The sequence below is a fragment of the Antechinus flavipes genome, chromosome 1 (genome assembly GCF_016432865.1).
Source record: "Antechinus flavipes isolate AdamAnt ecotype Samford, QLD, Australia chromosome 1, AdamAnt_v2, whole genome shotgun sequence".
In the NCBI taxonomy this organism is placed as follows: domain Eukaryota; kingdom Metazoa; phylum Chordata; class Mammalia; order Dasyuromorphia; family Dasyuridae; genus Antechinus; species Antechinus flavipes.
The window spans coordinates 649,686,629-649,708,608 of NC_067398.1; the positions used below are offsets into that span (position 1 = coordinate 649,686,629).

The 21,980-nt window shown below is 43.4% G+C and overlaps 1 protein-coding gene across 2 annotated transcripts in view; it reads left to right on the forward strand.

Moving 5' to 3' along the window:
- The window catches only part of OPLAH (5-oxoprolinase, ATP-hydrolysing), a 46,517-nt gene that overhangs the window by 3,519 nt on the left and 21,018 nt on the right, over window positions 1–21,980 (forward strand). Inside the window, exons 1-16 of one of the 2 annotated variants that reach the window (XM_051971334.1) lie at window positions 4,248–4,374; window positions 5,351–5,616; window positions 5,986–6,177; window positions 7,426–7,525; window positions 7,837–7,960; window positions 8,166–8,361; window positions 8,949–9,114; window positions 9,328–9,466; window positions 12,292–12,359; window positions 12,602–12,867; window positions 13,587–13,699; window positions 18,339–18,509; window positions 18,718–18,855; window positions 18,938–19,076; window positions 19,904–20,016; window positions 20,293–20,444. In XM_051971334.1, coding sequence (XP_051827294.1) covers window positions 5,419–5,616; window positions 5,986–6,177; window positions 7,426–7,525; window positions 7,837–7,960; window positions 8,166–8,361; window positions 8,949–9,114; window positions 9,328–9,466; window positions 12,292–12,359; window positions 12,602–12,867; window positions 13,587–13,699; window positions 18,339–18,509; window positions 18,718–18,855; window positions 18,938–19,076; window positions 19,904–20,016; window positions 20,293–20,444 — 2,275 coding nt within the window. In that variant the 5' untranslated portion in view covers window positions 4,248–4,374; window positions 5,351–5,418. Of the gene's footprint in view, window positions 1–4,247; window positions 4,375–5,350; window positions 5,617–5,985; window positions 6,178–7,425; window positions 7,526–7,836; window positions 7,961–8,165; window positions 8,362–8,948; window positions 9,115–9,327; window positions 9,467–12,291; window positions 12,360–12,601; window positions 12,868–13,586; window positions 13,700–18,338; window positions 18,510–18,717; window positions 18,856–18,937; window positions 19,077–19,903; window positions 20,017–20,292; window positions 20,445–21,980 lie in introns of those variants that run through there. The other variant, XM_051971333.1, reaches the window with a different exon arrangement.

Genomic DNA, 21,980 nt, shown 5'->3' on the forward strand with positions numbered 1-21,980 from the left:
GGGCTAGAAGGTGATAGATCAGATAATGCTTATATCTACTCATATCCCATGACATACAATAACAATTAGTATTTATAAGGAACTTTAAGGTTTGAAAAATGTTTTACAAATATCTCATTTAATTCTCACAAGAAGGCTATATGCTATCATGATTACCATTTTAAAGATGAAGAAAAACAGCTGTCAGTGTACCTCTAAGTTGTTGGAGCAAAAATTAAAATTAGTACAAAAATTAGAACTAAAAATAAAGGAGAAATTGGTGTGTCCTCTGGGATTATATAGAGGCAAGTCCTTTACTTTTGGGCACTTTGTGACATAATTAAGAAGATAAAAGTACATCAAGAAAGAGACTATCAGAAAAGAAAAAGAAAGAAAAGAGACTCTGAAGAAAAATCCTATAATGAAATTCATTCGGAGCAACAGAAGGTCAAAAATATCAAGGGTAATGATAATTAAAAAGTGAAATGGAAGAGGATCTCTCAATTCTCAAACTGTACTACAAAGCAGTAATCATTTTTTAAAATTTAGTTTTACAATAATAGCCTTTTATTTTTCAAAATACATATAATGATAGTGTTCAACATTCACCCTTGAAAATCCTTGTGTTCTAAATTTTTTCCCCTCCCTCCTCCTTCCCCCTCTCCTGAGACTGCAAGCAATCCAACACAGGTTAAACATGAGCAATTCTTTTAAACATATTTCTACATTTATCATGCAGCTCAAGAAAAGTCATTTCAAAAGAGGGGGAAAAATGAGAAAGAAAAAAAAAGCAAGCAAAAAACAAAATAGGTGAAAATTCTGTGCTGTGATCCACATTTGGTTGTCATAGCCTTCCCTGTGGATGCAGGTGACTTTTTCCATCACAAGTCTATTAGAATTGCCTTGAATCACCTGATTGTTCAAAAAGCCAAATCCATCACAGTTGATTATAATATAATCTTGTAGTTGTGTACAATGTTCTCTTGGTTCTAGTCACCTCACTTGACATCAATTCATATAAATCTTTCCTGGCAAATTGGTAACCATTAAAATGATTTGGTACTGGTCAGATAAATCAATATTTATTAAATGCCTACCAGTCATTATGCTAAGCATGCTAAGCACTGGAGGCACCTTGTTAATTGTTAATAAATGTGGATGAAGTCTACAACATACAAAATCAAACAAATATAGTAACAGTCTTCAAAGACCCCAGTTACTGGTGGAAAGATTCACTATTTGAAAAAAAATTGCTGAGAAAATTGGATAGTAGACTTGTAGAAATTAGGTTTAGATCAACACCTCACACTATATGACAAGATAAACTTCAGATGAATACATGATCTATATATAAAAGATCACACCATAAACAAACTAGAGGAGAAGAAAAACATTACTACAGATCCAATGATCTCATGGATAAGGGAAGAATTAATGTCTAAATAAGCAACTGAGAGCATCACTAAGAAAAAATGGACAATTTTGATTATATAAATAAAAATGTTCTTTCATAGACAAAACTAACAGTGAAAAATTGGAAGAGAAACATGTAACTAGAAAAACATCTTTGAGTTTCTTTGATAAAGGTCTTTTATCCAAGGTATATAAGAAATTGCTTAAAATTTTCAGATCTCTAAGAGCCATTTTCCAACAGGTAAATTGTCAGTTTTTAAAGAAGAAATTCAAGCTATTAATAACCATATGCTCCATATCAAAGCTTCTTAAACTCTAGGTTACAACCCCATTTGACATTCTGTAACTGAAGGTGGGATCTGCAAAATTATGATTATCAATAAATATTTGATTTGTATACCTATTTTGCGTACCTATATACCCACTGTCAAGTAAAATTTTCTTGCGTGAAAATGGGTAACCAGTGAAAAAAGTTTAAGAAGCCCTGCTCTGTATTCCTAATAATTGGTGAATTGCAAATTAAAGCGACCCTGAGGTTTTATCTGAGACCTATCACACTGGCAAAGATGATAAAAGAGGAAAATTACACATGTTGAAGGAGTGTGAGAAAACAGGTAGCCAAAAATTAGAAACTAAGCTGGGGAGGGAGATAGGCTCCTACTTTTGGGGAATGGTTAAACAAATTGTGGTATATTAATGTAATGGAATTTTATTATGCTAAAAGAAATGATAAATATAGTTTCTGAAACAACCGTAAAAATTCTATGAACTGATATAGAATGAATGAGTAGAACTAGAACCATTTATCCAATGACAATATTAGAACAACTTTGGAAAACTTGAAATAATCTACTCACAAAACATGAGTCCACAAAAAAGGAAACGTGCTTCTTCCTGACAGATGTGATGAACTTTAAAATACATAAAGAGACATTCATTTTTGGATATGGTCATTGTTGGCTTTGTTTTGATGGAGTAGGCAGTTATAAGTATCTGATTTTGTTTTTCAGCTTTATCCATTTTATTAGCTCAATGGAGGTGGAAGGGATTAGAAGGGATAGATAAACTTTTGAAAACAGAATAAAAAGGATTATACAATTGACAGGGTTTAAGAGTTATGGGCTCTTTCATTCTAAAATTAAATGACATTCTTCTTTCTCCAATCTGTCCTATGTAAACTTCTCGGCTCTTTCCAGATAATTCTGTTCTCTTGTGTGTATCTATTTTCCTACCTTTTTATTTTGGCGTGGGTCTCGATGTAGGGGATACTAAGCCCAGTGTAGAGAGATAAATGACTTTTGAAGAGAACTCAAAAAAGTTGAACTTTAAATCATATAAAAGGACATTTCCTTTTACAAAGAGATCTATTGCATTTCTTCTTTCAATAGCTTGGCCCCCTAGTTAAAATTCTCAGGTATATTCTAGGGTGAGGGAAGGTTGCCTTTCTTTGGTGATTCCGATCATCATGAGCTAAGAGCCCAGAGTGTCAAGGAAGGAGGCTCACCCCCTCAAATGTACTCGATTGAAATTATGTTGAAGGCTGATCCTTGATTGGGGGAGTGGAAATAAACAGGGAGGATGTTTTTGTGACCTTAGTTGTGAAGACACCCAGAGATTCTCTTCTTAGGGTCTGTAGACACTGGATGACCAGTCAGTCATCCTGAAGGGGGAGAGAACCCAACTTTCTGAGAAGGGTTCGGACTATTTTAAGAGTAGAGACATCACACGCCAACCATTCTCTAGCATTTCCTAACTTTACTCTGGTTGGAAGTGCAAAGAGAGGGAGCGGAGAGGAAAGAGTCTGTGTTTAAAATAGGAGTTTGCCCACGGACATTTTTGGAGCTGGGGCATGGGGTTGTTGGTTTGGAAAAGATATAATGACTTCCAAGGGATCCTGGACACATTTCCAGGCGCAATGTTTGGAGAGGTGTTTTGAGCCCTAGAGACCATTCCGTTTGTCTTCCTTCCACTCCCCTCCCACAAGTGGAGTCATTCTTCTGCTTGTGAGATTTCTGGGATGAGTGTCTGTCTTGGTTGTCCCTCGCCTGTTTCAGTGTATCTCATCTCTCCCTGTTTGGAATTTCTTCATTCTAGCCTAATACTTCTAGGTCATTTCTAGCCTAGAGGCTGGTAATGCGGGACGTGAGGAAGTTCTTTAAGAAGAGGGGCAGATTGTTTTTCTCCATCCTCTTCATCGCCCCCGGCCGCCTCTTCCGTCATCTTTCAGTCTCCTTCCTCCTCTTCCCCCCACCCCAGTAAAGTATACGAGCCAAGATCCCAGGGTTCTCTAACCAGCGGGGCTTTCTGATGCTTTTTCTGGAGCACGGTCCAGAGCCTACCTAAGGACTACTTACCCCTCCCCCAGGGGATTGTGTGAGGGCCAGACTAGGAGGTTACACAACAAGGAGAAGGGATTAGCTGGTGAGAGAGTGCCATGGCTGGAGCCAAGGAGGGCAAAGGCTGCGGGAATGGCGGGAATTCAGAAGGTGGGAGGAGGGGGAGCCAATAGTGGCAAGGGAGAGCGGGAGGAAAGCCAGGCAGGCGCTAAAGGGATTCGGCTGAAGGAGGAGGAAGTCAAGGGGTGGAATGGGTAACGGAGGGCAGAGGAGGCCAGAGTAGGGGAGAAACTGAGAGGAGGAGCCGAGGAGGGGAGAGCCAATGGGGACGAGAGTCAAGAGAGGGTGGGGTAGCATGGGAGGGGGGAGATTCGGGGCTGGACTAGATAAAATTACGGGACTCTACTGGGCGGGATGGGACCTGCCCCTCCACCTCCCCACCCTAAGGCCTGATCTCTCGGGCCGCCGGCGTAGGAAAGAGAAAGGGAGGAGGGAGGAGAGTAGAGGAACGGTGGGGGCGTGGCGGGGGGAGCCGAGCTCTGGAGGTCGAAGCTTCTGCCAGCCTTAGATCTACCGAACGGAGTCCGAGCTCGAGCCCAAGCCCAAACTCGCGCCCGAGCCCCGACTGAGGACGAAACCTGGCTAGGTGCGTCCCCACCCTGTCCTATCCTGCCCGTCCTATTCCGGCCCGCTCCACCCAGTCCCACACGTGCTGCTCTTTCCTGCTCCTGTCTTCGCTTCCTTCCCTCTTGGCCCCCAGACCAGTCTTCTCTCTCCCACCAGTATCTCTCCCCCAGTCCACAGCTCCCTGCCTTCCCCTTCAGACGTCGTGTCCCGAGGAGTCTCTAGGAAATCCTCCGCTACCCCTCACTTCTGTCAGTCACTTCCTTTAGCTTCACCCCCTTAACCTCTATTCCGAAAGCGCCCGTTCTGTTTTCCTTCTCCTTAGATGGCCCCAACTATCTCCTCCATCCCCTTCCCTTCAATCTCACCCTTGTCAGAACCTTCTTTTTCACCTTCCACTATCAGAATCTTGGCTTCCCCTATTTTTCCTCCCTGTCAAGACACTTGCCCCTCCCCCAGATCCCCTCAGCCTGCCTGAACCTATCCTAAACCTGTTCACTGGAGCCCCAGTCTCTTTATCAAGGCCTGGAGGGAACCTCCAGAAACACTTCTCTGCCAAGTCCCACAATCAGTGTGACTCTACTTTCCCTGCTTCCTCAACCGAGTCCGTCCCATCTCTCCGGTCCTTCCTACATCCTCCTCCCTCCCGACTCCTACAAACTTCTCAGCCCCTTTTTCACCACTTCCATATTCCAGGAGACCCTCCACTATACTTTCCCCTTCTGTTTATTGCCCAGCTCCCTCTCATACCCCCTCCTCCCTTGTCAGCCCCCATTTTCTGCTGCGTGTCCATAACTGTCTTGACCACTTTCCCTCCCCCAGCTCCCTGAGTCTCTGCCCGTCAAACTGCTTGATTCCTACGCTGACTCCCACTTCCAAGCCCCTGATTGCCTGCCTCCCTCTTCATGCTCCCTGATTCCCTGCCCTGATTGCCCCTCCACTTCTATATATTCCCGTACACCTTGATACCTTGACCCCTTGCTTTCCAATTTTTTCAGAAGTGGTGGAAGAAGCACAAGCCCAGCTGACCCTAGCCTACAAGCCTTGCCTGTCGGCCAGTGACTTAATGACCAGTCCGGGTAACACTGCCTTCAAGAACATCATGGAGGGGAAGTTTCAGTTTGCGATTGATCGGGGCGGCACCTTTACGGATGTATTTGCACAGTGCCCTGGGGGCCGGGTGCGGGTACTCAAGCTCCTGTCAGAGGACCCAGCCAATTACCAAGATGCCCCGACTGAGGGCATCCGACGCATCCTGGAGCAGGTAGGTCTGCCTCAGGAAACTGTTGTGGAAATACTGTTGCCTTTACTATTAATGATAAAATTAGTGATAAGGGCAGCGGCTTTCCCTTTGCCTTTATCTGGGCAATCTCTAGCACAGGGGTCTGAGAATATTTCTAAATTTTGGGTTAAGGTTCTGTTGCAGAACATGCCAGGGTTGTGGAAGGGAAGAAAATAAGGGGGGATATCTAGCCTTTAGACATCAATTGAGAGGCATTGATTCTAAGACCAAAGTTGAAAAGACTGATCCCCTGACTCACAGGAGTCAGGGGAATGGCAATGCCCATAAATCTATAGGAAAGGAGGAGTGTTTGTGGGGGAGAGGATAGGCCCTGATGCTCTGTGTTCATAGGAGTGTGGTGTGGCACTACCCAGGGACCAGCCCCTGGACACCAGCCGCATTGCCTGGATCCGAATGGGCACAACTGTGGCCACCAATGCATTACTGGAGCGCCAAGGAGAGCGGATGGCCCTGTTGGTCACCCGAGGCTTCAAAGACTTGCTCTACATTGGGAACCAGGCCCGAAGGGATCTCTTCGATCTGGTGAGAACTTACTGACTAACCCACTCCCCAGGGGAGAGTTTTTCCCTTTGCTCAGTGCTTATCTTACTGCCTGGCATGTAGCAGTCAGTACATATTTATTGTTATCTTCCTAGATCTAGCTCAGCTCCTCCCCCCCTTCTCTATGGAACCACTTTCTCATGGAAGGTACCTCTCACTTTTAGTGATGTTGCCCCTATCAAAGCTCTATAGAAATTGAAATTTTAAAAAAAATTGAAGTATTTTCAAGCAGAGATTCTTAATTGTGGACTTGCTTAAAACATTTTAAAATAATTGTATTATACTGTCATTGGGTTCCTTTGTAATACTATTTATTTAATGCATTTATTATTATATTATATATTATATTTATTACATTATTATTATGTATTTAACATATTTATACATGAGAAGAGGCCCATAGATTTCACTCGATTCCCCAAATGGTCTATGTCACAGCTAAGGTTAAGTATCTCTGTTTTAAAGGGATAATAAAATGATTTTTTAAAAATCCTGTTTATCTCTGGTAGAAAAAGCCTGCTAACATTTTTCTTTTTCTGTGTATTTGGGTAATGCCCCCTTATAAAACTTTGTATAGTGGGTATTTTTGATGGTCTCCATTGTTGCAATCTACTTGGTTCCCCTACTCCCCCCTCCCCCCCACACTTCTTTTATACCCTGAGGTCTGTTCTCTCCTCAGAGGAAGGGAACTAGCCTGACTGGTTCTATGGGAGAGAGAGGGGAAGAAAGAGGAAAAATGTTGGAGGGAGGGGGGAGTTAGATTGGAATGAAAACTTGGGCCAAGGGCCAGTGCTCAGGAGAAAGTTTGAAGCAGCTGCCCAGGAAAGACCAATTGTTTCCTGGCCAGAGCTGTCTAGCTTACCTTCCACCACAACCCCCGCCCCCCCCCCCCTACACACACACACACACACACACACACACACACACACACACACACAGAGTCCCTGGTCTCTGGAACTTAGAAAGGCCGGCTGGAGATGTCAGTCTGTATTCGGTCCCATAGTCTCTTCCCTTCACTCAGTTCCCCCATTTCTGCCTTTCTTTCCTGGACGCTTTTCCCTTGCTTTCCTTCTTCTGGGGAATGCTTGATTGGTTTGTCAGAAATGTCTCCCAGCCCATCCTTCATCTCTAACTGCACTTGAGATCACTCTAGTCTTCAGCAGAGTGCTAAGGAGGAATAACTCTTATGCTGTTGTTCTCTCCCTTCCACTCCTCTCCTGCTCCTTCTAGGCAGTGTCCATGCCGCAGGTCCTGTATGAAGAGGTGGTGGAAGTGGATGAGCGCGTGGTGCTGTATCATAGGGAGCCGGGGGCTGGGACCCCCATCAAAGGTGTGCGTCTCCTCCACTCTGATCTTCAACCCAAATTTGGGGGCTTCTGGATTCGGTGCCCTTCGGATTCCCAAACCCTGCTTTCTCACCCTCCCTCCCCTGCCAGCCTAGCAGGGTCTCCCTGCTCTGACCCTCTTAGCCTTGGGCCCCCTGCCCCCAGCGGGGATGAGTGAAAGCTGAGAAGTGACTCTGGGGTCGGAGTCCGGCTGGGGAGTGGGCTGGAGTCTGTGGAGTTACTCTGCAGAGGTGTCGATGTATAGCTGTTTGCATTAGACAGGGGAGGGAGTCACCTGCTCATTTCTCCCACCTAGGCTCAACAGGGGACCTTCTAGAAGTGCAGCGACCCTTGGACCTAGATGGCTTACGGACAAAGCTGGAGGGCCTGCTGGCCCGGGGCATCTGGAGCCTGGCTGTGGTGCTCATGCACTCCTACATGTGAGGGCGTGAGGGGTGGTCTGGCAGACTGATCAGGAAGTGGTGGGGGGTGGGGTCTGGCACTTAGGAGGAAGGGAAGAGCCCGGGAGAGGCTCTAGGAGGAGAAGTTGGAGACTTGGCGATCGGGTGCCAAGGACACCTGGGGAGGCTAAAAGTGCTCCACGTCACTCTATGCTATCAAGTCTACCCTATATACCCTGGGCAGGTGGGCACAACATGAGCAGCAGGTGGGTGCCCTGGCACGGGAGCTGGGCTTCACCCACGTGTCCCTGTCATCGGAGGTGATGCCCATGGTGAGGATTGTTCCCCGAGGGCACACGGCCTGCGCCGATGCCTACCTGACTCCCACCATCCACCGCTACCTGCAGGGCTTCTGCAAAGGCTTCCAGGGGCACCTGAAGGTGAGGAGACTTTCTTATTCCTCCTGGATCTTCTCACCCGTGCTCCCTCACCCTGTGACATACTGTGTTTCTTTCAGCCCTGTTCTCCTCCACTCTGTGCATTTTAACCTGAATCACCTGGTTCTGTGCTCCCCTGGCACTTTTTGCACTGACTCACCCCGCACTGGTTTGCCATTTCTCACTCCTCCCCTGTCTTTCACTTCCCATGTCTGCTTACTCTGGGCTCCCTGTGCCCCTGATCTGTGCCCAGATCAAAGCTGAGGAGGGAGAGATCACTTTCAGCTAGATTTATGGGGAGTTTTCACAGCAGAGTGGCTTTCCATTCAGTTGAAAGTGTTTTCTCCTTCAGATTTTCTTAAGGTACTTTATATTAAAATTTTTTTAATAATAATTTTTTATTTTCAAAATACATACAAAGATAGTTTTCAGTATTCATCCTTGCAAAACTTCTCCCAGGGTCTCTGCAGACTTAACCTTGATAGACTCCCCTTTGACAATTGGTCTTGTGCTCTGCTCTCCCCAGTCCCTGTCTCCACTCCCGGGGGCCCCGTACTTAGCTCTTGTTGCCCGTGTCCCCTCTTGCTCAGGATGTACAGGTGCTCTTCATGCGCTCGGATGGGGGTCTGGTTCCCATGACGTCCTTCAGTGGCTCCAGGGCCGTGCTCTCAGGCCCTGCGGGTGGTGTTGTGGGCTATGCTGTCACTACCTACTGTGCCGAGGGAAGACACCCGGTCATTGGCTTTGACATGGGCGGTACGGAAAATGCTGAGGGGGCGGGGGTGGGAGCTGCTCTGGCTCTGGGACTCCCCTTCCCACCTTCGCCCCCACCCTGATTCAGGGCCCTCCGAATTGTGGGGTCAGGAGGCCTGCCGGGCGGCTGCTCCTACCGGGACTGGGGACAAGTGGAGGATGGACTCTCCCCTTCCCCCCATTCCACCACATCCCTGTTCCCCTTCCTACTCCCAGGCACCTCCACAGACGTCAGTCGGTTTGCAGGCGACTACGAGCATGTGTTTGAGGCCAGTACTGCTGGCGTCACCATTCAGGCCCCACAGCTGGACATCAACACCGTGGCTGCCGGAGGGGGCTCCAGGCTTTTTTTCAGGTCGGTATCTCCTCCTTCTCTGCCCATCCTCCCCTCACACCTAGAACTTCTGCTTGTCTCCAGTTAGTCACACCCTGACATCTCTGCCATTGCCGTAATTGTTTTCAGTTAAGCCCGTATTTATCACAGCACTGCTTTGGGGATCGCATTGTCCTGAGATGAGAAATAATCCTTTCTCTGGTCTCAGCTTTATCCTTTAACAGGGACGTGAAAAGTATGGAGTTAAGTTACCAGGACTATAACAAAGACAAAGGGAAGGCTCTGAGAAATTGCCCAGATCAGAGTTGAGGAGGGAGAGATCACTTTCGGCTAGAATTATGGGCAGCTTTCACAGCAGAAGTTGGGCCTCTGAGAAAGAAGGAGGAGGAAGTGTTTCAAACATAGGTATGAGCCTGAAAGGAAATGAAAGCACAGGAAGATAGTATCCGGCTGCTGCTGACTGGTGGTTCAGTCTGACTGCGAATGTTGAATGCTTGCAGACAAGTAATAAGAGAAAAGTAGATTGAAGCTAGATTGCAGAGGGCCTTGAATGCCAGTAGGAACTTGGAAGATTGAAGGATTAGGCTTTGACATGAGGAATGTTTTTTGGTATTCATTTGAGGAGAGAGGAGACAGAGATGAGGTACTGAGAGCCTGAATTAAGGGAGGTAGGCTTGTAAGTAGAGAGGAGAAATGGATGTGGTAGATATTGTGGAGGCAGAAGTGGTGACTATTTGGATATCTCCTAGTAGAAGGTAAGCTCCTTGAGGTCACTGTTGAAGTTTTATTTTCATATTCTCAGTGACTAACATAGCACTTGGTCCATAGGAGGCTTTTAATAAATGTAGTGAATGTGAGGGATAAAGGAGAGAGAAAAGCATCATTGATGATAATGAGTTTTTGAGCCATCAATAAAAATTGGAAACTTGAAAGGGAGCTCTGGGAGAGGCTGGGTTTGAGTTGCTGTTGAGGAATACAGTGGAGATGTTCAGCAGACAATTGACTCAACTCAGGTATCACCTCCTCCTCCATGAAACCTTCTTTGCTTTCCATTCAGTTGAAAGTGTTTTTTCCTTCAGATTTTCTTAAGGTACTTTATATTAAAATTTTTTAATAATAATTTTTTATTTTCAAAATACATGGAAAGATAGTTTTCAATATTCATCCTTGTAAAACCTTCCAAATTTTTCTCCCTCCTTTTCCTCTATCCTCTTCATCTAAATAGCAAGTAATCCAATATAGGTTAAATATGTGTAATTCTTCTAACCATACAAAAAAAATGAAATCAAAAGAGGAAAAAAATGAGAAAGGAAAAAAAAAGCAAGGAAATAACAGCAAAAAAAGTGAAAATTTTATGTCATGATCCATATTTAGTACCCATAGTCCTCTTTCTGGATAGAATACTTTGTAAATCAAATAATTAAAAAGCATTTTTCAGTATCTGCTCAGTTCCAGGAACTGAATCCCCATCCCTAAGTCACATTTCCCTCAGTAGCTGTTGAAGAGTAAAGGATTGACTAAGAGCCAAGAAAAAGAAGGAAAGAAATTCTGATATTAGTAACTCCATTTGACAGGCAGATGGAGCATGTGAGGCAGGCAGATACTGGTTGAGTGATATGTATATCGTTATATGATGATTAAATGGCAGTACTGAATTTGTACCTGGTCTTTTGATTCTTTATACACTGTTTTTCCATTGCCCTTCCCCACCACCACCTCTCCTCCCCCCCTAATTATTTATTTTGTTTTTAATTTATGGAATAAAACAAGCATTTCCATAACATTGTATGATAACACATCATAAAAAGATGATGGCACATAAAACCGGAAATCTATTATGTATAACTTTGCACCCACCTTCTAACTACAGTCACTGTTCTTTCTATTGTCTCTCTTCTCCCTAATGTATAGGGCAAACTCATCTTTTTTGGGGGGATTTGATGGTTTTGAAAAAAGGATATTTGCAACAGTTATTGAAGGGAGTGTGACTTAGAGCTGAGTATTCAAAGAGTGGAGAAAAGAGGGAGAAAAGTAGAAGACTGACTAGGAGCCAAGACTGGGAGGAGAGAGCATCAGAAGAGGGCAGAGCCTAGTTTAGGAGGCTGTTCTGAGGAAAGGTTGTTCTGTTAGCAAAGAAGGGGATTTAGTGTCCTGAATCTCAGATGGACAGTAGTCTAGCCAACTAGCATTTATACAGAGCTTTAAAGTTTGCAAAGCTCTTTACATATGTAAAGAGTTCATTTGAACCTCACTGTAATCTTGTGAGATAGCTGCTCCACTTATTCCCATTTTATAAATAGGGTAAGAACCGAGGCACAAAGAACTTAAGTGACTTGCCCTAAGTCAGATAGTTAGCAGCTGCTAACAGGATTCAAATCCATGTTTTCTTGATTCCAAATCTAGCACTCTACCCACTGCACTACCTTGCTTCCTGTAGTTGGGGTGTGATAATAAGATCTGAGGTGTGACCATTCCTTTAGGTGGCTAAGAAAAGGTAAAGATGGAGAATCTGGGAACTGAGTTTGATGAATGAGGAAGCCAGAGTGTTTGAAGAAGAGTTTTCCCTGTGAATATGGAAGCTATCGAGGTTGATGGCAAAGTCCAAGTTGGGGAGGAAGACTAGGAGGCAGTTTTTGAGTCCCTGAGATGGGATTGAGGTGGATGGAGAATATCCTAGAGACTGGTAGATGACAGCAACAGTGACTTGGGGAGTGTGGGTATAATGAGATGAAATAACCTTCAGAGGAAACTCTTGATATCATTGACATTTCTGCCCTGGCTCTCCATCCCATGCCAGACCCTGATTCCTTCCATAAAACTGACTTTTCATCCATATACTTCTTCAGGTCTGGTCTGTTTGTGGTGGGTCCTGAGTCAGCTGGTGCTCATCCTGGTCCTGCTTGCTATAGAAAAGGTCAGTAAAGTCCATGATTCTGACCTCAGCTCCTCACACTTGAGTACCATCTCAGATTCTTTTCAAACATATGGATTGAATGTTTCTAAGTCTTCCCAAATTCTTAAGCCTTATATTCTGCTTCCTATACTACCCTTTATCCCTCTCCCAAATCTCCTTTCCTCCCTTCTTCTCTGAAGTGCCTTTTCCGCTTTACTTTCACCAACAAATCCATTATTCTTTCGTCTACTTTCTTCTTCTAGGGGGACCATTAACAGTGACAGATGCCAACTTGGTCTTGGGGCGCCTACTTCCCTCTTCCTTTCCCTGTATCTTTGGTCCGGGTGAGGATCAGCCAATCTCCAAAGAAGCTTCTAAGAGGGCCCTGGACAATGTGACGGTTCAGGTCAATAACTTTCTAGTCAAAGGCTCCAATGGGGTTGATCCACTGACACCTGAGGAGGTGGCCATGGGTTTTATACGAGTGGCCAACGAAGCCATGTGCCGTCCAATCCGTGCTCTTACCCAGGTATGAATGTTCCCCAGTCACTGACTCATCACTTTGACCATTCACTGACAAACACCTACTAGGCTGCTGACTTCCTTTTTCAAAATTAAATTTTATTTTTAACAAAAAATTTTTTTTCCCTTCTACATTTTCCTGTTGGGGAAATAAAAGAACAAAACCCTTGTGACAAATATGAATAGTCAAGAAAATCAAATTCATACATTGGCTATGTTCAAAAAATAGATCTAATTTTAGACCCTGAGCTCTGCGTTAGGAATCTGACCATGATTTTCAGCTTCTGAATAATCATCATGTTTCTGGCTATCTTCCTTGGCTGTTGAGCAACCACAAGGCCACTGGCCATTTCTTCTCTGTCCATTTCTGTAATCATATTTCATGGTCACTAACTGGCCATAAGAATGACTCATATGTCCTTAATGCTGGTTGCCTCTTTCTCCATATATCCAAATATTTGTATATTTGCCAGTTCCTTTTTTTTTTTTAAAGGACCCTAGTCTAGCTCTAAGCCATGGTGCTAAGTCATTTTCCTAATTCTTAGGAGAACCTCAGAACCAAGAATAGGAATAGGATGTTCAAGCTTCTGAGATAGTAGAGGTAGAAGATGATAGAAATTGGGGAGAGGGTAAAGAGCTGGTACCCAGAGAATGGAGGACTTGGAGGTTGTCAAGAAATATAGGTGGATGTGGGGCCATGCTAATTGCTCCCCCTCTGCTTCCCAGGCTCGAGGCCACGATCCATCAGTACATATACTGGCATGCTTTGGGGGTGCCGGGGGACAGCATGCTTGTGCCATCGCACGCTCCTTGGGCATGGACACTGTCCACATACACAGGTACCTGTTGGGGTGGATCGAGGTGGGGGAGGTATGTGCCTCAGTGCCTCTCTCCCATGTACCTGGTCACTGCAGCTGTCACTGAGCTGCAATCAGGTGGCTGGGAAGGCAGAATAACAACTCAGCTTGTAGAAGCTATAACTTCAGAAAAAGTCTCCACTTCATCAATAACTTCCAAGAGGGGGATCTCCCTTGTTTTCTACCCCATATTCTTCTTTATCTGATCCTGGTTCTGCCTGTCAAGGAATACTTCCTTCAGTAAACTAAAACTCTAGGGGGATGGGGCTTGGGAATGGGGGGAAGACCTGAGATACAAAGATCTGGAGGTACTACACAGAATGTGTGCATGGTGCCTTACATGGGCCTGTTGTTCTCAAGTTCTATAGATGCATTTCTCCCATTCCATGGTCTTTTTCCAGTCTGTCATTTTATCAAATCTTTAGCCTTTTTTTTTAAAAGTCCATTGGAAACTTTCCTTTTTATTCTTACCATCTACATCTACCCGTAGGTAGCTAGGGAGAAAAAGTTACTTAATAAACATTTATTAAATGTCTGCTATGTTCCAGGCATTGGAATTATAAAAGATAATTTAACTTTGGGAATAAAAAGAAAGGCAAAATCATTCTTTCCCTTAAAGGAGCTTACAGTCTAATGGAAGAGTCAACATGCAAACAAATAACATATAACTAAGATAAATTGGAAATAATCTCAGAATAAAGATACTAAAGTTAAGAAAGACTGAGAAAGACTTCTTGCCAAAGATGGGACTATAGTTAAGACTTGGATGAAGCCAGGAGGTGTAGAAGAGGAGGTGAGAGAGTATGGGGAACAGCCCGTGAAAATCCAGATGCAGGAGATGTGTTTTCTTCAAGAAACAGTGAAGAGACTCTTCCCATTTCATTACCAAAGGAGTGTTGGTAGCTATAAAGTATAAAAACTGCAAAGGTGGTAGAGAGTCTTGGTTTGTGAAGGGCTTAGAAAATTAAAGAGAATTTTAAATTTGATTCTGGAGGTAATAGGGAACAATTAGAGTTGATAGAGGGAGACATAATCAAACTTGCACTTTAGAAAGGATAGTCTAACAGCTGAATGGAGGATATTGGAGGAAAGAATGACATTGGGTAGGCTGGGAGGATAGGGAACTACAGTAGGGTGTTAGCAGTGGCAGCGGAAATATTGAAAACATAGAATTGGCAGAACTTTGCAAAAAATTAGATATGAGTAAGAATTCACTACATTTTGATTTTAGGTGACTGGGAGGATTATAGTACTTTCAACAGTAATAGGAAAGCTAGAAAGAGAAAGCTAGCAGAGTAAAAGATGGTGAGTTCTGTTATGGACAAGTTGAATTGAAAATATCTATAACACATTCTGTTTGAAATGACTAATAGGCAGTTGAAGAAGTAAAACCGAAGGTCAGGAGAAAATTTAAGGCTGGATGTAGAGATCTGATAATCATTGGCATTGAGATGATAGTTAAATCCGTGGGATCTAACGAATCATCAAGTGAAATGATATAGAAGGGAAAAAAAAACAGAATTAAAATTGAGACATACCTCCAGGTTTGCAGGAATGAAGATCTAACTAAAGGAGACTAAGAGCAATTATATAGGAGACTCAGAACCAGTAGAAAGTAGTATCAAGGAAACAGATCTCTTCTGCTAGAGAAGCAGATTGGTAATGTCAAAGAGATCAAGAAGGATGAAAATTGAGAACAAACCACGAGATTTGGCAAGTAAGAGATCATTGGTAACTTTGGAGAGCAGTTTCAGAATGAAGGAAGCCAGAACTGCAGACTTAAGAGAATGAGAGGAAAGTAGTGGGAGCCTCTGGTGTAGATAGCCTTCTCAAGGAGTTTGGCCATGAAAATGAATAGTAATGTAGGATGACAGTTAGTGAGGATACATGGATCAAATGAAGGTTTTTTGTTTTTTGTTTTTGAGGATGGAGGAGATATGGACATGTCAGTCGATAGGGATAGATTGAAGATAAGTAAGAGAGTGGGGATAACAATAGACAATTTTCTGGAGAAGAGAAGGAATAGAATAATGTATGCATATAGAGGGTTCACTTTGGTAAGAAGAAGAGCCACTTTTTCATGAGATGAGTGAAGGTGGAGATAATGGCTGGTGGCATTTGGTAGATCTGAGATGAGGAAGACATGAAAAGAGGGACCTCGTAGCAAATGGCCTCAATTTTTCCAGTGAAATAAGAAAAAGTTGTCAGTTGAGAAGGGTGAGATGGGAGATTTGAAGATGAAAAGAATTGGTAGAGCTGCTGTGATGAGTAGGATTGCAAAGTATAAAAGGATTGCCTTGCTGCAGTGATAGCCCAGTTTAGACTATGTAATATATCTGTAGTGAACCCACTTAGTACAGTTTTGTGATTTCCTTCATCTTTGTTCAGTAAGATATAAGTAGGAGTGAAGACAGCAGATGGTGGGAGAAATCCAAGTCTGAGGTTTATATCTGGCAAGAGCTCTGATAGGGTAAAGGGACAGAGGACTCAAGAGGAGAGTGTAGTGTTGAACTAGTTTGGCAAGAGGTCAGAATGGGAAAAGAAGAGTGTTTGGTCTGATGGCATTATGATGAAGAGGAAGGACAGGATTTGAGAATGTAAGACAGAAGGATAAGTGAAATAACAAAAGATTATGATCTGATAAAAGTGAAGGGAAATAACAGGTCAACTTCACTTAGACAAGGTCTTTAACAAGGTAGAAGTTCCCTTGACAAAGATAGTTCTTTGACAAAGTATAGTTCCCTTGTCTTGGTATCATTGGTTAATTTTGATAATAAACTTCCAGGAATTACTGCCCAGTTGACTTTCATTGCTCTTGTAGTTAAATGCCTGAATTACTATTTTGGATATAACTTTTGAAAGGAAGGATTGTAGAACATAGAGAAAGGATATCTGCCAGAGAGAACAACCATTCCTTCTAGTGAACTCCACCTTTTCAGTGTCTTCTCTAATATGTCAAATTTATATTATTCTGGCTGGGGCCCCTTGAAAGGTAAAAGAACTTGGAGTAGTAGTCAAATTCCTTTCCTTATCTGAACTTGTCCAGCCCAGATTCAAAATACCAGTGAAGAACAATCCTGGGCTTGTTTTTCTACATTAGTGACTCTGTTTTTCATTGCTTCTTGGCTCTTGCTTCTTCTTAGTCTATCATCATTTCTCTTTGGTTCAGAAATTTGACCATTCTGCCATCTTTAATAGATTCTAAAGGGATACACAGAGATGTCATCTTCCCTAGACTCCGTCAGAAAATGCAATCTACTTTCTGTAGATTTCTCTCTCTCCTCTGAGTTTATCAGTAGTTCTCCTTTCTCTGTTTTCTGAGCTAAATTGGAAGATATAGCTCAATTGGTATACTAGCAATGAGGTAGCATATAGGTAATAAATATGCATGACAACCAGAACAGTGGAATTAACCCAATGGTGCCCAGGATTATTCCACAGGGGATTCATACTTTGTCAGAGAATGAATCTTTTCAAGGAGATTTCATCCTTTGTTATGGATGTTATGGAGATACATCAATACCAGAACCTTCCTGGCTGAGAATCAGGAAGACCTTGTATAGAGAATTTCTTACCAAGCCTTAGGGAATAATTTAGGTGTCCTTCTACACTAAGGAACTAAAATATAAATGAATAAATTAATGAAAGAGTGGTCATAGTTTACAGTTGTAGGAAATGGAGGTTTGTAGTCTTCCCTATCAATTGTGCTCTAGCTAGTAAAATTAGAGCCAGGTATCCTAATACCAAGTCCAATGTTTGTTCTACTGTACTATGTTATCTTAAGGCAGAGCTGCAGTGTCTAGTTTTCTGGATTGGCCAAAACAATTATATTTTAATAGCCTTGGGGCCAGTCTAGATTTTAGGCCTGATGGACACCTCAGTTCAACATCTCTTATATTTACCGTATTTTATCTTCCCCTTAACCTTGTTTTTATCCTTGCTAACTTCATTTTGAAATAAAAGAGAACATAGTGCTTTTTAAAAAAAAATTTTTTTAAAAACTTTTTATTTTCGAAACATAAGCATGGATAATTTTTCAACATTGAACCTTACAAAACCTCGTGTTCCAAATTTTCCTCTCCTTCCTCCCATCCTCTCCCTTAGTTGGCAAGTAATCCAGTATGTTAAATATATTAAAATATATGTTTAATCCAATATATGTATACATATTTATATAATGATCTTGCTGCACAAGAAAAGTCAGATCAAAAAAGAAAAAAAATGAGAAAGAAAACAATATGTAAACAAAAAACAACAGAAAGAGTGAAAATGCTAGAACATGGTGCTTTTTAAAATCTTTGGTACATTTATCATCTACCTTAATTGACTGGGGTGGCAGAATTAAGCCTCAACCAGGGTGGTCCCTAGGCAAGAAGAAAGGCTGCAGGGAATGATAAAACTGTGCTGGAGGTATTCTTTTGCCTCTATATTGGGCCATCTGCTTTGGTTTCCCTTTACCATGGATTTTCATCCTGTTTTGGAGAGGTTGAAATTCATGCTTTTACATAGACATTGAGGCAAAGGCTCCAGTCAGTGTTATGCTTTTAATACAGGGGTCTTAGGTGAGCCTCCTAGAGTTGACATGATGTGATCCCCCTCCATACGCCCTCCCCCTCCCCAGGCACAGCGGGCTGCTCTCGGCACTGGGGCTGGCCCTGGCAGATGTGGTGCACGAGGCCCAAGAGCCTTGTTCCCTGCTATACACCCCTGAAACCTTCCCTCAGATTGACCAGCGTCTCAGCCGCCTGGATGAGCAGTGTGTGGAGGCCCTGCAGGCCCAGGGCTTCCCCAGGTATCGGGGTGCAGGGTGGGGCCCGGGGCTGTCCCCAACTTAATGGAAGGGGACTGCTGTCCCGGTGAGGTGGGAACATGGGAAGGGCCCGATGAGGGCTGGGATGAGGGTGGTCCCATGTGCTTGGTCAGCCAAAACTTCTCTTGGGGCCCCAGTCATGTTGCTTCCTGTGCAGCATGTCTCACGTTCTCCTTTTCTTCCATCCCAGATCCCAGATCTATACTGAGAGGTTTCTGCACCTTCGTTACCAGGGGACAGACTGTGCTATTATGGTTTCTGCTCGGAGACACCCTCCCACCTCTCATTCACCTCGTGAAGGGGATTTTGGGGCAGCCTTCACAGAGAGGTACTGGGTGCTGAAAGGTTGGGGAAAGGGTTCCTTCCTCAGGACTCCTCTTCTTTGACTAACTCCTCTGGGTGGGATGTAGGTATTTGCAGGAGTTTGGCTTCATCATCCCGGACCGGCCAGTCTTAGTGGATGACGTGCGAGTGCGAGGGATGGGCCGGAGTGGCCTTAGACCGGAGTACCCTCCCCAGGCCCAGAACGGACCTCCTCGTGTGGATAGAGTAAGCGTCGCCAACTTCCAAGCCCAGCGCTTAACAAAGGACAAAGTATTTTTCCTCAACTCTGTGAGATAGTAGATGTAGGAATACTTTCCAGAGAAATATCCCCTGTATGAAATGAATTTTGTTCCCTCCATGACCATGGTAAGAGTCTCCAAACCAGAAGAGGGGCCCATACAGGATGCAGGCCCAGATTGTGGTCAAAAGCAGGTTTAAATATAATTGGGAAATATTTGACAAAGTAAATAAAAATCCAGTAAAACATAGAGCATTTTAAAACTAAGGGTCCCTAGGGATCCTTATATACAGTTTAATGGTCCCCATTTCTATTTGAGGTTGACTGCTATCCTAAACCACACTACATACATAGGCACTGAAAACTGACCCAAGGTCATAGGCTCCAGAGTTTCCCAGGGGAATGAAGGCTTACATTTGGGATATGGAAGGTACCAACATGGTAACTGTTGCCAGAGGAATATGATTCAGAGAGGGAGGTTTCAGCTTACTGGACTTTCTAATAACTAGAGCTGAAGTAGAGGAACGGTTTGTTTTGAGGAGTAGTGAATTTCCCTTCTCAGGGAATCCTTAAGCAGAAATCAAATGACTGCTTCATGATATAGCTGATCAGGTTTAGGTTGTGCTGAATGACCTCATATCTAACCCTGGGATTCTATCATTCTGTCTTATCTCCAATCCCAAGATTATCTTGGACAGCATAGGACTCCGATCCAGAAAATCCTTTTCTTCTCACCTATGGGAGGAATTTATACTCTGTTCTCCCTGTTTAGAGTGGAACCTTCAAAGAGCCCTCCCCCTGTGCCTTTTCCTAGGTAACCCAGTGCTACTTTGAGGGAGGGTACCAGGATACTCCTGTGTATCAGCTGGGAGAGTTGGGCCAGGGACACAGACTCCCAGGACCTTGCCTCATCATTGACAGCAACAGGTGAGGGTGATGTTGTGATTGGAGTTTCTGGTAGGGTGAAGGGAGGGAGTGTAGAAGGGTAGAGGAAAAGAAAATGGTCATCTAAAGAATCTAGAAATATGGGTAAAAGAAAGAATGTATGTATGATAGGTGACAATGTAATCCATATTAGTCTTAACCAGAAGCAGGTTGAGGAACATACCTCCAATTAATATATTTTCTGAGAGAGGGCTCTTCCTGAAAGTTAGATCAAATTTCTTCCAATGTCTTAAAAGTAGCCTTCTTTCTTTTTCTTAGTACAATCTTGGTGGAACCAGGATGCCATGCTGAGGTGACTAAGGCAGGTGATATCCGAATCACTGTGGGAGCACAGTCCCCTACTACTGTTAGCTCCCATCTTGACCCCATCCAACTATCCATCTTCTCCCACCGTTTCATGAGCATTGCTGGTGAGTGACTGCCTCTCTTCCAAACTCTTTCATTTTCCCCAGTCCCTCTCTTTTTCTTTGTCTCCTGCTGGCTGTTTATTGTAAACTCACCCCCATTTCTCTGATCCCATTCTTAACATCTCCTGTGACCTTAGTCTCTTAATCTCCCTGATAATTTTTGGTCTCCATGCTAATACATTTCCCAGCATGTTTCATTACTCCATGGACATAGGAAAGGGGATGGAACATTCTTGCGAGCATGATTATGGAGTGATGCATGGTCTCTATAAGTTTTTCTTGGCTATTGTGTATATGCAACAAAGGAGCAAGTAATCCTTTGTGAATTATTAATATTTCCTAGAAATATGATTGTTAGAGGAAAAGATATGATAAAATTAGGATTCCTCAATGTACAGTCCACAAAACAGTTAAATACAGAAGATGTAATCAGGAGTAGCCTGAAGCTGTCTCCCTGTACAAGTTATGGATAGCCTCACTGAGTGAACTGATGACTTATGAGGAGTACCTTTTGGCTGGAACCATTGACATTAAGGATAATATGTTGTCGGGGTATATACGAGTCCTACCCTTGGTCTAGGGTCTAGGGTATCTGAGTCTTTTGAAGATAGAAGAAGTTGACAGAGGGACAGAGAATGGACTTGGGTCCCTGGAAGGTGGGAGTAGGATGAAGCCTGTGTATCCTCACAACTCCCTAGTGAGCAACTGTAGCTCCTGTGGAAGACCGCGATAGAACTTAGTGCTCTAGAGGCGATTGCTGTTGACAAGTGGTAGCAGAACAGAGAAGGAGTTCCTCCAAAGGAGACCCCATGACTTGAAAGATGACTAAAATTGGGAGTATCATTGGACACCTAGCTTCCATGTCAGAGAGAGGGGAAGTCACCAGCCTTCTGGAGAAAAAAAGGAGTAGGCTAATGGCAAGGGACTGAGCCAGAATGTAGAAAAGCAACCTGGACCTTGTCTTCCATTATTGCTATGAGTATATGGACTGTGCGGGTTCAGCTGGAAAGGGAGTTGGCTCTCTGTGCTTTAGGGGTGCTTCCAAATCTTAGGTTAGCACCATTAGTGGGGAAGACTAATATGGATTAAAGGGAACATTACAGAAGATTGCCTGGAAGTAAAGGTTTTACTTTTTTTTTTTTTTTTTTAAACAATCCCAAATGTAAGAATCCCTTTTAAGAAAACCCTAATTACATTAGAGGAGCATGATAAGTCTGAAAGATTATATATGTCTCTAGGGGGAGGGTGGAACTCATCCAAGGAGAGGGATCTTCTATTTGTCTTAAATGTATGTCCTTCCAAAGAATTAATATGGTGGTACTTTGAATCTAGAATATTGTATAAGTTCTGAGGACAGGGGCGGGAGAGGAAGGGAGAGGAAGGAAGAGGGAACTTATTGGAAAGGGAAGGAGGTAACTATAGGTTTCTTTGAATTCTGCTTTATTTTGTTTTGATGGAAACAGTAGGAGTCTTGTATTTGATTTATAGATTAGTTTATGTGCTTGTATAGAAGCATTATCTTATAGACGGGCTATATTC